The sequence below is a fragment of the Chiloscyllium punctatum genome, chromosome 2 (assembly GCF_047496795.1).
Source record: "Chiloscyllium punctatum isolate Juve2018m chromosome 2, sChiPun1.3, whole genome shotgun sequence".
NCBI lineage: Eukaryota > Metazoa > Chordata > Chondrichthyes > Orectolobiformes > Hemiscylliidae > Chiloscyllium > Chiloscyllium punctatum.
In genome coordinates, this window is record NC_092740.1 from 113,533,698 (window position 1) to 113,549,969 (window position 16,272).

Below are 16,272 nucleotides of genomic sequence, written 5' to 3' on the forward strand. Positions count from 1 at the left end.
ACAAAAACCCTAAAGCTTTCTATAGGTATGCCAGGAATAAAAGAGCAACTCGGGTAAGATCAGGGCCAGTCAAGGACAGTAGTGGGAAGTTGTGCTTGGAGTCTGAAGAGATAGGAAGGACATAAAATTAATATTTTTTGTCAGTATTCACACAGGAAAAAGACAGTGTCGAGGAGGATACTGAGATACAGGCTATTAGACTGTTTGAGGTTCATAAGGAGGAGATGTTAGCAGTTATGGAAAGTGTGAAAATAGTTAAGTCCCCTGGGCTGGATGGGATTTATCCTATGATTTTCTGGGAAGCTAGGGAGGAGATTGCAGAGCCTTTGGCTTTGATCTTTATGTCATCATTGTCTACAGGAATAATGCCAGAAGATTGGAGGATAGCAAATGTTGTCCTGTTGTTCAAGAAGGGGAGTAGAGACAACCTTGGTAACTGTAGACCAGTGAGCCTTACATCTGTTGTGGGCAAAGTTTTGGAAAGGATTATAAGAGATTGGAAGATATAATTTGATTAGGGACAGTCAACATGGTTTTGTGAAAGGTAGTTTGTGCCTCACAAACCTTACAGAGTTCTTTGAGAAGGTGACCAAACAGGTGGATGAGGGTAAAGCAGTTCATTTGGTGCATATGGATTTCAGTAAAGCGTTTGATAAAGTTCCTCAGGGTAAGCTACTGCAGAAATTACAGAAGCATGGGATTGAGGGTGATTTAACGGTTTGGATCAGAAATTGGCTAACTGTAAGATGACAAAGGGTGATGGCTGATGGGAAATGTTCATCCTGGACTTCCGTTACTAGTGGGGTCACTGTTTTTTGTCATTTTTATAAATGACCTGGATGAGGGCATAGAAGGATAGGCTCGTAAATTTGCTGATGACACTAAAGTTGGTGGAGTTGTGGACAGTGCAGAAAGATGTTGCAGGTTACAGAGGGACATAGGCAAGCTGCAAGCTGGGCTGAGAGGTGGCAAATGGAGTTTAATGCGGAAAAGTGTGAGGTGATTCACTCTGGAAGGAGTAACAGGAATATAGAGTACTGGGCTAATGGTAAGATTCTTGGTAGTGTGGATAAGCACAGAGATCTGTGTCCATGTGCATACATCCCTGGAAGTTGCCACCCAAGTTGATAATGTTGTTAAGGCATATGGTGTGTTAGCTTTTATTGGTAGAAAAATTGAGTTTCGCACTTGAGGTCATGTTGCAGCTGTACAAAACTCTGGTGCGGCTGCACTTGCAGTATTGCATACAGTTCTGGTCGCTGCAATATAGGAGGGATGTGGAAGCTTTATAAAGAATGCAGAGGAGATGTACCAGGAAGTTGCCTGGTATGGAAGGAAGGTCTTATGAGGAAAGACTGAGGGATTTGAGGCTGTTTTCGTTAGAGAGAAAGTTAAGAGGTAACTTAATAGAGACACACAAGATGATCAGAGGATTAGATAGGATGGACAGTGAGAGCCTTTTTCCTCGGATGGTGATAGCTAGCATGATGGGACATAGCTTTAAATTGAGGGGTGATAGATATTAACAGATGTCAGAGGTAGTTTCTTTACTCAGATTAAGGGCGTGGAATGTCTTGCCTGCAACAATAGTGGACTCGCCAACATGAAGGGCATTTATATGGTCATTGGATAAACATATGGATGATAATGGAACAGTATAGGTTAGGTGGGCTTTAGATTGTTGCACCGACCTGTGAAACCATCGACGGATGAAGGGCATGTGCTGTGTTGTAATGTTCTATGTTCTAATGTTTTAAGTTCTGATGCAAGGTCAATCAACCTGAAATATTAACTCTTTCTCTCACCATAAATGCTGCCAGAACTGCAGAGCATTTAGCATTTGATGATTCATTTCAGAAATCTAGTGTTCTCTATTCCTTTGTTCTTCTATGAGGGTCATCATATAGTCAGTTACCTTTGTCATATTTCTACCTCTAGGAGAAAGTGAGGACTGCAGATGCTGGAGACCAGAGTTGAAAGGTGCGGTGCTGGAAAAATACAGCATTTCCTCCACTTCCCGCACCTCCGCCCTTGAACCCCGCCCCTCCAATCGCCACCAGGACAGAACCCCACTGGCCCTCGCCTTTCACCCCACTAGCCTCCGGATATATCGTATCATCCTCCATCATTTCCGCCACCTCCAAACAGACCCCACCACCAGGGTTATATTCCCCTCCCCACCCCTATCAGCGTTCCGGAGAGACCACTCCCTCCATGACTCCCTCGTCAGGTCCACACCCCCTACCAACCCAACCTCCACTCCCGGCACCTTCCCCTGCAACCACAAGAAGTGCAAAACTTGCGCCCACACCTCCTCCCTCCAAGGCCGCAATGGATCCTTCCATATCTCTCCCCCCCCAACTTATCTCAGTCCCAACCCCCGGATTCAGCACTGCCCTCTTGACCTGCAATCTTCTTCCTGACCTCTCTGCCCCCACCCTCTCTCCGGCCTATCACTCTCACCCTCACCTCCTTCCACCTATCGTATTCCCAGCGCCCCTCCCCCAAATTCCCTCCCCCCGAATCTTTTATCTCAGCCCACTTGGCACACCAGCCTCATTCCTGAAGGAGAGCTTATGCCCGAAACATCGATTCTCCTGCTCATTGGATGCTGCCTGGCCTGCTGTGTTTTTCCAGCACCACATATATTTCTACCTCTAGTCAATAAAGTAAGCTAAAACATTTTAATTCCATTTCTTGTCTCACTTAGACTCCACTAAGTCTGTAACTTGTTAAATTTGGTATAAATTATTCTTCTGTTTTGATTAAAAATTGACTTAGTAAATTCAAAAAGGACAACACAAATACAGACAGACTTAATACCTACATTTGGCTGTGCTTTTCTGACTATTTAATTCATATTTTCATAGTAAGAAATGCTTACTTACCTTTTGAAAGTAATGGTGACAGAATTGCATCTTGCGTCTGAGGTCCTTGCAATGAGCCAGAATCTGTTTGCGTGTGTGCAGTATTAAGGCTAAGGCAGATGTGGCCAGCATGTGCATTTATGACTCCACTCTCCAAATCACTGGTTACAAAAGGCTCAGTTGACTGAGAGTTAAGAAACTGTTCTCCAACTGCAGAAAGTTAAAACAAAGATCCTATTGGTGCTCACTAGTTAATTTTGTTTTACGCATATAACTTCAAATATTTGCTTCTCTTTTGAATCAAGATACCGACTATCAACCTTAATGTAATTCACAACTGCTCAATATCACATTACATCAAGGTGCACACATTATGATATTTTACATTTTCCAAGGAACCTTATTGGCTTTTTATGTGGCTATTATAATTTGGTCTTTTTTCCCTAGTTAATACAGAATACGGAGGAAAAAATAAGTGTTCCTCACACATTAGCATTTGTGTCTTTTTTGCAAAATCATTCGCAAGGTACTCATCACAGGAACAGATCCTGAAAGCAAGGACTTAAAGTTTAGCAGCCACATAACCTCCATTTGTTGCACCACTGCAACAACTTTTGAGGAAATATTAAGTATCACACCATCTGATCTTCAACAGTTCCTTCTCACTAGTCAATATTCCAGAACCTTCTCTTCAATATCATTGTGGGAGTAACATTACCAAAGAAAGTGCAATAGTTCATGAACACTGCCCAACATGAGCTTAAGGAAAACAGGAATAGGCAAGAAATGGGTCCTCACCAACATCACCCACATTCTGTTTACACAAAAATCAAATTAAAAGTATTTGCTTCTAACACTTCAAGGTATCTCAATAAAGAACAAATGGTTTGCTGTCATGTACTATGATTTATACCTCTCAATTATTCAGGTTACCAAGGATGAGTGATAACAGAGTGGCTTAGAATAAGAATCATTTGCCTGTGTCATCTCTAAATGGACAAATCAATTAGTCCTATGTGCCTTGTCATGATCCAGTTTTTGCTGGGGCAATAAGGTTTAATTCTGTATTTTGACTATAATCATGTGATTGGCTAGGATATCAGCAAAGCACTTCGATTTTAATTAGATAATCATCAGCTTTCATGACCATTTTTATTAGCAACAGCCAATACGTTGCAGGGTGGAATTTGAACTCTGGACATTAAGGTGCTAGTCCATTAAAATAAACACTGCACTACTAAATACATTATATTGCTTAGGTCCCACCTGCCCCAGTTAAACTCTGGAATTCCCTCCCTAACTTCACTGCCTCTCAATGGTATCACAGTGGCAATTTTATTGGACTACTAACGTATAGCATCGGATTAATGCTGCAGAAACACCAATTAGTTCTAATCATCAAGGTAGCTGGGGGAAACTTAAATTCAACGCTTTAATAAATCTGGAATAAAATCCTGGTTTCATTAACAGTACTTGTGAATTGAACGGATTGTCATAAAGCCTACATGATTCACTAATGTCCCATTAATCTACTCATGTTACCCAGTCTGACCTACACATGTGACTAGGCCCACAGCAAAATGATTCACTTAACTTCCCTCTCAAATGAGCTAGCAAGTCACAGAGATTTTCTGCACTGGTTTGATACAAAAATATGACTTATTATGTACAGTTCTGAGCTCCACTTTATAGGAAAGATGTGAACACATTAGTGAGTATGCAGAGGCAGTTTTCAAGAGTGATTTCAGGATGAGGAATTTCAGTTATGAGGACAGATTGAAGAAACTGGTTCTGTTCCCCTTGGACTGAACACATCTAAGAGAAAATCGATAGAACTTTTCAAAACCAGTGGTGGGCTGAAGAGGGTAGATGAACAGAGACTGCTCCCACTCAATGGAACAAATACAATACAGCACGGATTTAAACTAATCTGCAAAATAAGCAAGAGTGAAGTAAGGAAAACATTTTCACTGAGTAGTTAGGCAATGGAATGCACTGCTTGAAAAGTGTGGTGGAAGCAGATTTAATTGCGGTATTAAGAGGGTATTAGATGCTTTGGACAAATGTAGCATGCAGTGGTATGAATAAAAAAGTAAGGGATTGGCAACCAGGTAATGATGCTCATTTAATGAGCGGTGTTGGCATGATGGTTGGAACTGTCATCTTTCACATCAAAACACTACTATGATAACTGGACAGGTGATCCAGCATCAAACTGAGCAACGAAAATGGCAAAGGTACACCCTAACCACTCAACCCTTAAAAATCATGCTCAATAGCATTTCGGATTTTGTGCCAAAATTGAGAGGGTGACCTACAGTCAAGTCACGCAACAGTTTGAGTCATACTCGAAGAATCATACTGTTGAGGCCGATATACCAGTGTCTTCTATTACCATGACTGAATAAATCCTATACAACAAGCAATGGAATTATGATGGAGAGGTCCTAGGAGTCCTTAACGTTGACTCCAGATCTCCATGAAGTTTCAAGGCATCAGGTTAAACACAAGCATGAAAACCTCCTGCCAATTACCACCAACCATTTTGCCTAAGAACAAATTCATGTTCCTCCATACTCAGCAATTTGTCATCACAATCAGAACTGCTAACAATCATAACTTCTCAGCCCACATACCATTACCATCAAGTCAGATATCAACTCTAGTTCAACAATGAGTGTAGGAGGCTACTGTAGCAGGATACCTAAAACCGGGACGTCAGCACGTTGAATTGACAATACAGGTCAACGAACCTGCCAAACAGTTGAAAAAAAATGCAATAGGAAGAATTAAACAATTTCACAACCAATAGATCTGATCAAACCTCTACAGTCCTCCCACTTCTAGTGAAAAATGCTGTGAACACATTTGGGTGGTGTGCTATAAATCATCTGCCTCACAGCGCCAGAGACCCGGGCTCAATTCCCACCTCAGGTGACTGACTGTGTGGAGTTTGCACATTCTCCCCGTGTCTGCGTGGGTTTCCTCCGGGTGCTCCGGTTTCCTCCCCCCAAAAAATGTGCAGTTTAGGTGAATTAGCCATGCTAAATTGCCTGTAGAGTTAGGGGCAGGGGTAAATGTAGGGGAATGGGTCTGGGTGGGTTGCACTTCGGCGAGTTGGTGTGAACTTGTTGGGCCGAAGGGCCGGTTTCCACACTAAGTAATCTAATGATTGGAGAATCCAGCATATTAGTTCAAAGACAAAGCTGAAACTGAGCAAATTCTTCAAACAGAAGTGTCACGTGTACAGTCCATCTCTGTCTCCACCCTCACTGAGGTTTATAAAATCATGAAGGGCATAGATAAGGTGAATAGCAAAGGTCTTTTCCATAAAGTGAGTGAGTTCAAAACTAGAGGGCATATTTTTAAGGTGAGAGGAGAAAGATTTAAAAAGGACAGTAGGGCAACTTTGTTTTAAAACAGAGTGGTTAGTGGTTGAATGAACTGCTAGAGGAAGTGGTGGATACAGGTTACAATGTTTAAAAATCATTTGGCAAAGTACATGAACAGGAAAAGGTTGAGGGATATGGGCCAAACACAGGCAGGTCATACTAGTTTAGCTTGGAAGATGGTTCAGCATGGACTAGTTGGACTGAAGGGTCCATTTCCATGCCACATGACTCTACAACAACTCCCCACCAACCAAATCATGACTATCATCTACTAGACACAAAATCAGGAGTACTTTCCAATTTCCTGGATAAGTACAGCTTGAAAAACAAAATCGAGCAAGTTGACAACATGCAGGACAAAACAGCCTGTTGATCGGCACCATCCACCACTTATATCGTTCACTGCCTCCAACGTCAGCTTACAGTGGAGATCGTGCATATTCTCGGTGAGATGTACTGCAGCAACTTCATAATGCTCCTTCAGTGGCAATTTCCAATTCATTACTGCTGCCAGCTAAAAGGCCAAAACAAGAGACTCCTGAGAAAATCACTATCTGTAAACACACCTCCAATGACACAAAATTCTGTCTTGGAACTATATCATAGTTCTGTCATTGTTGTCAGGTCAAAAACTGGGCCTATCTCCTGGACAATATGCCAAGTGAACAGCAGCAGCGGCAGCTTAGGTTGACACATTATGACAATTTGCTTAATGACAAATAGGGAAATAAATGCAGGCATTGCCTGTGATGCTTACATCCAAAGAACACATTGAAAAAAAACTCTACCTTTAAGCATATTAAAAGCTACATCTTTGACCAAGTTTTGTACATCAACCCTATTAAAGCCTCATGTGGTTGAGTACTACATTTACTTCACAGAACTATCAAGTACTTTGGGACTTTGTTAATGGTGCTACACAAATATAAGTTATTGTACATTATTAGTCTGTCTGTCACTTGGAATCACTTTTCTGCTTTCTATGTCAGCATTTAGACCATAAAAAACATAAATAGGAGTAGCCCCTCGGCTACACAACAGGATCATATCTCTTCCAACATTCCTTAATCCAATTTCCTGACCTTTTCCCATAATGCTCGATTCCCCTACTGAACAAGAATCTAGCTCAGCATTAAATGTACACAAGGATTCTGCTCCACAGCTCTTTGGGCAAGGAGCTCCAAACACACTCAACCCCAAAAGAAATTCCTCATCTCAGTCTTAAATTGGCACCCTTTTATTCTGAGACTATGCCCTCTTGTCCTAGACTCTCCCATGAGGAGCAACATTCTCTCAGCATTTACCTTGTCTAGTCCCTTGAGAAGCCTGTATTTTTCAATGAGATCACTTCTCACTTTTTCTAAACTTGAGTACAGTCCTAACCTGTTCGCCCATAAGACTATCCCCCCATACCACAGATCTTCTCTGAACTTCCTCCAATGAAATGATATCTTTACTTAAATAAGGGGACCAAAACTGCTCGCAGCACTCCAGATATAGTTTCACCAGCACCTTGTAAAGTTGCAGTATGACTTCCCTACTTTATATACTTAATAAATCAAATGAGCTGCAGGCACAGATTGAAATTGGAAACTACGATACAGTGGCTATTAGAGACATGGCTGCAGGATGGTTAGGAGGGAACTAAACAAAGCAGGTAGGTTTACAAGAGGGACAGAGAAATCAGCAGAGAGGGTGAAGTAGCATTACTGATTAGAAACAGAATCATTATTTCTGGTGAGGGAAGATGTAATGATGGGAAAGTACCTAGTGGAAACCATACGAGTGGATCTGAGGAATTGTAAAGGAACTAAAATACGATAGTGTTATGAAGATGTAGATATGTACTGTACCTTTAAGAGAGTGAAGGACTTAGAGAGGCACACAGAATCCTGGAGAATTTACAATGGAACATGTGGCCCAGCAGCTAGAGTAGCTGGTTGCCTGGATACAAAAACAAACTCAAATGCGGCCAGTTTAAATTATAACCCCCCAAAAATTACCAAACTCTGATCAAGTGTGAATTTAGTATATTAACAATACTAAAAGCCAAATTACACAATCCGATGTTTTGGGGTAGAAGATCGGGAAAACTTGAACCATTGAGGAGAACTGCCAAAAGACCAACAGATGTAGACTGCTGGTAAGAACTTTCTGAAAGGTACCAGACCAGAGGAGTTTGCACAGGAAAAAAAAGATAGACACCGACCTGGAGAACAACTCTACAGAGGAAGATACCAAGAGAAGTTTTGACAGCTGGCTGGTTTTGAAGTATTAATTTTTCTGTAAATCTTACTAGCGGTTTTATTGGAGTAGTATTTTAGAAGGGAAAGCAAAAGATAGGTCAGAGGAAGGAATTGTAAATGATTGTTGAGTATTTATTGTCTGTTAGGCCTTAAAAATATAAAGTTGGTAATTTTTACTTTAAATAATGATTTTTGGGAGTACATTCTTGCCTCTCGAATTTTAACGGATTCCTCTGTTGCTGGTTTAAGTTACTGGGGTGGGGGGTGGGGAGGGGGGGGGATTTAAACCCTCGTGTCATAACAATAGGTTTTATATATAATTGTATAAATGCTGAAATTAGGCAATTATGCAACAAAGACAGAATTGTTTTAACGGATTCCTCTGTTGCTGGTTTAAGTTACTGGGGTGGGGGGTGGGGAGGGGGGGGGATTTAAACCCTCGTGTCATAACAATAGGTTTTATATATAATTGTATAAATGCTGAAATTAGGCAATTATGCAACAAAGACAGAATTGTTTTAATAGGGAATTTTCATCTTAACACACACTGTGAAAAAAGAACATCTGCCAGAAAGGTTGTGAACTTCTAGATGTTCTGAGGGTGTTTTCTACAACAAAATGGCTTGGAATAGACAATACTGGATTTGTAATGAGCAATGAGCCTGATTTAATTAGTTATCTAGCTGTTTGTGAGCATTTGTTAAATAGTGATCACAACGTGATTGAGTTTCACGTAGCATTTATAAAAGATAAGCAAAGATCAAATACTAGAATTTTGGGTTTGGGTAAAACAACCGAAGAACAGTGGAAAGTGCTGAAAGAAACATTTAATGCTATTCAGAAGCAGTTTGCACCCATGGGAAGGAAAAGCTTCACCTTACAATAACACATCCATGGATATTTGAGATGATTAGAGACAGTTAAAACTGACAGAAAGGGCCTATAAAAATGCAAAAACATAGATCAAACCCCACAGGTTGGGGCAAATACTAAGACTAACAAAGGACTGCACAGTGGCTTATAAGAGTGGCTTCCAAGAATTATGAAAGGAAACTTATAAGGGACACAAAAGACTATTAGAGGAGCTTTTACAATTACATAAAGCAAAAATGGCTGGTTAAGAGTTCTATTGACCCATTGCAGGCTTAGAGTGAAGATATTGTCAATGACCATTGGGAAATTGCAGACATGTTGAACAATTATTTTGCTTCAGTATTCACTGCAGAAAAGGATAGCTTACAAGAAGTTGCAAAGAAATTAAAATAGGATGAGGGACTAGGTCTAAACAACATTAGCTTAAGAAAATCATTGATAGTGGGGAAATTAGTGGAACTGAGGAGTGAAAAATCCTCAAGACCTGATGGTTTCCGTTCAGAGGTCTTAGAGAAGGATGGACAGTACATTGCCAATACTCTAACCATAACCTTTTAGAGATCCCTCTATGCAGGACTGCTATCTCTGGATTGAAAATTTGACTCTGCCTTTAAGAAGGAAACCAGATAGTTAATACTACTTTATTGTTTCTCTAATACATAATCTTGAAATGAGTTTTAGAGATGTTAAAATGAAAAAAATTGAATATTTAAACATTTCCCTATTACCTGTTTTATATTTGCCATTTTTGAATGGTGAATTTACTAAACAGCTGGAAGGAATAACAGGAACTGGCCAAAGAAAGTCATTATGTAGTCTTTTTAAAGCCTTAACAAAATCCTCAACTCGAGCTGCCCGAGTCCTTTCTTTGCTGAGCCAGCCAATAAGCTCAAATCCCAACTGTGCAGCAAAGCTGCTGAGATCTTTTAGCCTCATCTCTTCCAGCAGTCTTCGTGCATGACGCCAAAGCATCTCATCTATGTACATATTCTCAGCACTGTCAACATCTTTACTCCACCTGAAAACAAAACACAGAATTACACTCCATTCAAATATTTTTGTTTCTAAAAATCAACACTAAAGAATGTGTGAGCACTTCGAAAACTTTACCATTTCTTTCAAAACTGAATGCCTAATGGTACATTAGGCAGTTTTATTATTATATCTAACGTGAACTGGATAAGAAAGTTCACATTTGCAATTCACTAAGCTTGAGTTCTTGATCTCTGGTGGATTGCAATGGCATTGCCAACCAGGTGCTTCATAAGTACATGCGTGGAGAGTGAAGGAGGGACAGAACTGAATCAACTTGCACTGTTCTTGTGTACCGAGAGAACTGGGTAGGCACAGGACTAGGTGCAGTAAGTAGTGCACAACAGGCAGGAAGCTCAACAGTGTGATTTAGCTTTTTCTGTGGTGTCTGGTTAGCTCAGTTGGCTGGCTGGTTTGTATTGTAGAGTAATAACAACAGAGAGGGTTCAGTTCCCACACTGGCTGAGGTTACCACGAAAGGCTCTCCTTCTCAACCTCTCCCCTTGCCTGAAGTGTGGTGACCCTCAGGTTAAACATCATCAAGTCAGTTCTTTCTAACCAGGGGACAGATATTTAGTCCCGTTGGACTACAGCAACATTACCTCATTCCCTGGTGAACGTAACAGATTAATATTCTTAAATGCTGGGTTGTGCATTTTAACAGCAACATTTGAAACAAAAATGCTGCAGTATGGACAAATGCAAATTTGTGCATAGCTAGAATAGGTTTATGCAGAGAACACCTGTACCAAAAGATTGCAAATGTTCATACTAAAACACAAATTTTTAAAAGATTTTTAAAAAGATTTATAACACTTATATTGCAAATATTTAGTAACATTTCCATTCTGTGCATTATAAAATGTGGATCAGAACACCCAAGCTTATCGCAATAAATTCTTTCAATTAACCTTTTGCCACTTCACAAAATATAGTGAATCTTACCTTTTTGTTTGCACCTGGCTAGGCCAATCGAACTCAAACTTCATAAAAGCAAAGTTAAATAAACAATAATTTATGCACATTATCTGTTTAGAACAAGAATCATGTTAGGAAGATCAAATAGTAGGATTACCTTTTGGCAGAGGGCCCTGAAGGCATGCTTAATGTCTTCTGCAGATTAAATTTACTAGCACTGAGGCCTTCCACTGACTGTGAAAAACTGATGCTTCTATGTTTGAAGAACTCAAAACCACCAGTTGAACTGGGTTCCTTAAATATAATAAGAAAGCATAACACTTAGATTTCAAAAATATGTAAGCAGCATATTATCTTTTATAGCAAATGGAAACAATTCAAAATAGACCTTATCTAATATACACTGGGAAGGATCCAGAGGGCAATCTTTTACTCAAGTCAACTACTGCAAATTGGGAGTGGAGAGTTATTGTAAAGTTGCCATTTATGTAATGTGTAAGAGGACTGAAGTGAGGAGCAAAAGACGACACACAACACTAGACAGCTCAGGTTGCTGTTTCAAAGATATGCTGAAGTCTTTGACCAGCTAATTCTTTTGAAATTATCCAAAGAAAAAGTTAAATCTCTGACAACATTGAGCTAGCAAAGAATTTACACTGGAATTTAAAAATATCTTGATATGCAAATCTGATTCACTTTTTGCATTAGTTACCACAAACGCACCAAATACAATGTGAGGATTAGATGCAGTCACTTTCTCATTTGTGTCATGCATATCTACAACATTTATGCTGTAGTTGCGCAGTTGACTGAATAGGTGTTCCACTGTTAGAGCCTGATTTCACCAGTGCAATGCAAAAGCAGGAGCTAAATGCTGTGCCTCTGGAGTCTGGTACATGCTTGACTGGGGTAAGATCAGATTTTCCTTAGAGAACAGTGAATCATACAAACTCTCACATCAATCAATAATCACAGTCAGGCTTTCTGAGACTAGCTTTGAATTTCAAATGCATTATTTGGATTTAACTTCTATCAGCTGCCATGGTGCACCATATACCTCTTGTGTCTCTGTGTCACTCATCCAGTGACATTATTGCTACACCATCGATGCTTCCCTGGCTGTTGCCAAGTTGACTCAATCACAAGACAGCGTTGAATGGACAACGTTCGTAAAGATTGAGTAAGATGCGGTGAATAATGATGACTGGTGGCAGCATAATGGCAAAACAATAATTTGTACTGATGTACACTGAACGATGAGTCATTTAGTATGTACCTGATGGGTTGGAGTTGGTGGGGGGGTCTCCAATTCTCCTGCACCAATGGCTTTCAAGAAACGGATCATATGACGGCAAAGATCCCACTTTCCGTGTTCCAGAGCTGTGCTGAAAAGCAGTGTGGCGTGCTGTCTACTGACCGCAGGGACCTCCATGTTCTATCAGAAGAAAAAAAGTTTAAGAAAATTCAATCAAGCTCAACTTTCCAGTAGATTTTATTCCACCTTATGTTTGTAGGGCCTTCACATAATACAATGAGGCTAATTATCAATGTGAATTTTGCACTATAAAACTGGATATTGAGGCATAGTTCCAGAAAAAGCCTCTATATTTTGGTTGAATATGTTTCATTAAAACATAGTTCTTAGTCTAATCCATTAAAAATTCAAAGTGCTGCAAAAAACAGGAGGTCATAGCACTGCAAGGATAAAGCTACAGTGTGGGCAGTGCTAAGCAAAGAAAGAGTGTTTGAATTATGAACTTAATTGGTTGTGCCAGCATTTATTGCCCATCTCTAATCACCCTTGAGGTGGTGTGGGATGTCACTTTTGTTACAATATGGGGTAAACTCGCCTGCTTAATTTAAAACCAGCAACACAGAAAAGATGTATCCTAAGCATAATCTGTGAAAATTCGGTAGGGCAACAACTGGTTAAGGTAAAACTTAAATTTATTTCTTAAAGTATAACATATTCTTAATTAACTAACAACTATTTACAACTCCTTCCTCTAACCTATCTTTTACCTTCCCTTCTATAATACTAGTCCGATAAAACTCCCAATTAAGATTTACAAAACAACACTTCTGATCTCAAATTCATGCCGCTTTCAGTTTTCTCTGAATTTCTGTCTTCTTCTTGGGAAGTCTGCTTCACAGGTTACGGATCAATTAAGGTACCTTTTAAGATAACTATTTTCTGGGCAGTGTGCAGATGTCATTGGCTTGGCAGTTCTCCTCCCAACTGTCAGTGAGTACCAAGATTTTGACACAACACTGAAAGAACAGCAAATTATATCTAAGTTGGGATGATGAGTGACTTGGACTATTGCCCTTATCCTTACAGATGGTAGTGGTTGCAGATTTGGAAGGTTTTGAGTATCGATGAAACAATGGAGTGTATCTTGTCGACAGAACATATTGCTGTAACTGGTGGCGGTAGGAGTGAACCTTGGTGAATGGGGTGTTAATCAAGTAGGCTGCTTTCTCCTGGATAGTGTTAATTTGCACAACTTGACACCTATTTTCACCTTTGCAAGAGAAAAATGCAGTTTCTTTAGAGATGATATTTCCATTTATTCAGTGCTAACAGTTTCTTCCACTTCCTTGCCAAAGGGCTTGTGTGTTAAACCCAGGTGTATTCAAACATGTTAAAGCATGAGACATTCGCACCTGAAACAGTATTCAAACCAAAATGTCAAAACAGGAGCAGGCCATTTGATATGACCCTAATTCAGGTACAGAAGAGAAGCTGTCACAAATACCTAAAAAAAAAGATTGTCTATATTTGAACTAGAATTTACAGATTACATTACAGTGTGGAAACAGGCCCTTCGGCCCAATAAGTCCACACCGACCCGCCGAAGCGCAACCTAACCATACCCCTACATTTACCCCTTACCTAACACTACGGGCAATTTAGCATGGTCAATTCACCTGACCTGCACATCTTTGGACTGTGGGAGGAAACTGGAACGTGTAAACTCCACACAGTCAGTCGCCTGAGGCGGGAATTGAACCCGGGTCTCTGGCACTGTGAGGCAGCAGTGCTAACCACTGTGCCACCGTGCCGCCCTAGAATGGGACCAACATGCTTGTCAGTGGGTCTGTTAGTGCTGTTTGGAGGAATGTAAACTGGATCAGGAAGAGGAGGGAACAGTGTTAGTATAATACGGACACAGCATACTTTAGTAAAGGAATCAAGGCAAACAGAATTCAGCCATATTGAGGTTCAAGGGAATAAGACGATGCTAGATGGTTCCCTAATGGTATGAGAATTACTGCTAAGACAAATAACTTAAAAGCATGGATTGACATGTGGAATTGCGATGTGGTTTCCATCACAGAGATGTGGTTGAGGGAGGGGAAGGACTGGCAACTTTACACTTTGTGGTATCGGATTTTCAGGTGGGAAAGAGAGCGTGTAAAAGAAGTGATGGTGTTGCACTGTGAATTAAGGAGGCAATTACTATAACAAGGAGGGACAACATCTTGGAAGCGTCTTCAAATGAGGCTTTGTGGATAGAGCTTAGGAATAAAAAGGAGGCACTCATGCTATTAGGAGCATACAGATCATTCTGATATAATGTGCATTTTGTTAATATGAATTCGCTATACCATGATTGACAGTTTGGAGACTACTTCTAAAGCACAAACTTTTAAAACGAGTATTGATTACAATGCGATTCCACTCCCATTAGTTTAAATGGTGCTACTAGCATGCGATTTTCTTATAACACGGGGTTGCACAAGAACATTATGGAAGAACTGACTGTATTATAGATCATTAAACAGTCAGCAGGCAACAAGGAAGCAAATATGAAGACAAGTTCCTGAGATGTGTAAAACTAGTAATAGGGTAATTACAACAAGCCCAACATTAATTAGGACAGCCATTGTGTAAAGAGTTCAGAGGGACAGGTGTCTCAAAATGTATTTAGGGGAGATGTTTTCATTTCAACATATAGGTCTATCAAGAGTGGGTGCAGTGCTGCATCTAATTCTGGGGAATATAGTTGGACAGGCGCTCATGGTGGCAAGTGGGAGAGCGTTTTGGTGAGGATGACCGTATATTTTAAGTTCATTATTTAAAAGGAAAAAGTTGGTCTCCAAAATAGGATTTTTGATTGGGGAGATTTTTACGAAAAAGACAGCATCCGGTCAAAGTCAACTGGGAAAAGCTATTTTTGGGTAAATCTACAGCAGAAATGTGAGGGCACTTACCTGGAATTGAGAGAGTACAGGCCCAACACATTCTCTTCGAGGTGAAATATAGGAACAACAAGCCCATAAGACCATAGATGTCCAGGACTATTCAGGACTGGATGAGAAGGCAAAGGAGGGGTTTTTACAAGAGTAAAGCAAGCAAATCATTGGAGCTTTAGTGGAGTGCAGAAAGTGCAGGGGAGAAACATAAGAAAGCAATTAAAAGAGCAAAGAGGGGGCATGAGAAAACACTGGCAGGCAAGATTAGGGAGAATCCCAAGATAATCTATAAGGATATAAAAGGGAAGAGCATAACCAGGGCAACAGTCATATCTACTAGGGATCAAGGGGCAATCTTTGCCTGAATCTGCAGGACATCAGTGGGGTGTTAAGTGAGTTCACATCTATCTTCACTTTGGGCATAGAAGATATTGGTGCAGAATTCAGGAAGAGGGATTGTGAGATTCTCGAGCGATCTTAGGTAATACAAGGAGTGAGGTGGTGTTTGAGATTGAGACTGGAGCAGAAAACAATAAATGCCAGTGCTCACATTTTAAGCTCTACATATATCACTGCTTAAAAACGGACAAATCCCCAGTTCGACTGAGTTGTATCCCAGGCTACTGCAAGCCTGCAGGGAGGAAATTATAGGAGCCCTGACTCTAATTTTTAAAAGCCTCTGTGGCCACAGGGGAATTGCCAGAGCACTGGACTGAAGAGAACGCATTTCCATTTTTCAAGAAG

The 16,272-nt window shown here is 40.3% G+C and overlaps 1 protein-coding gene across 1 annotated transcript in view; it reads right to left on the reverse strand.

Annotated features, from left to right (window-relative positions):
* Positions 1-16,272, reverse strand: part of ric1 (RIC1 homolog, RAB6A GEF complex partner 1) — a 207,380-nt gene that overhangs the window by 13,931 nt on the left and 177,177 nt on the right. Inside the window, exons 20-23 of the mRNA XM_072587420.1 lie at positions 12,605-12,763; positions 11,486-11,622; positions 10,107-10,396; positions 2,889-3,077 (exon numbers count right to left, since the gene is read on the reverse strand). Of these exons, the coding sequence (XP_072443521.1) occupies positions 2,889-3,077; positions 10,107-10,396; positions 11,486-11,622; positions 12,605-12,763 (775 nt within the window). The remainder of the gene's footprint in view (positions 1-2,888; positions 3,078-10,106; positions 10,397-11,485; positions 11,623-12,604; positions 12,764-16,272) is intronic.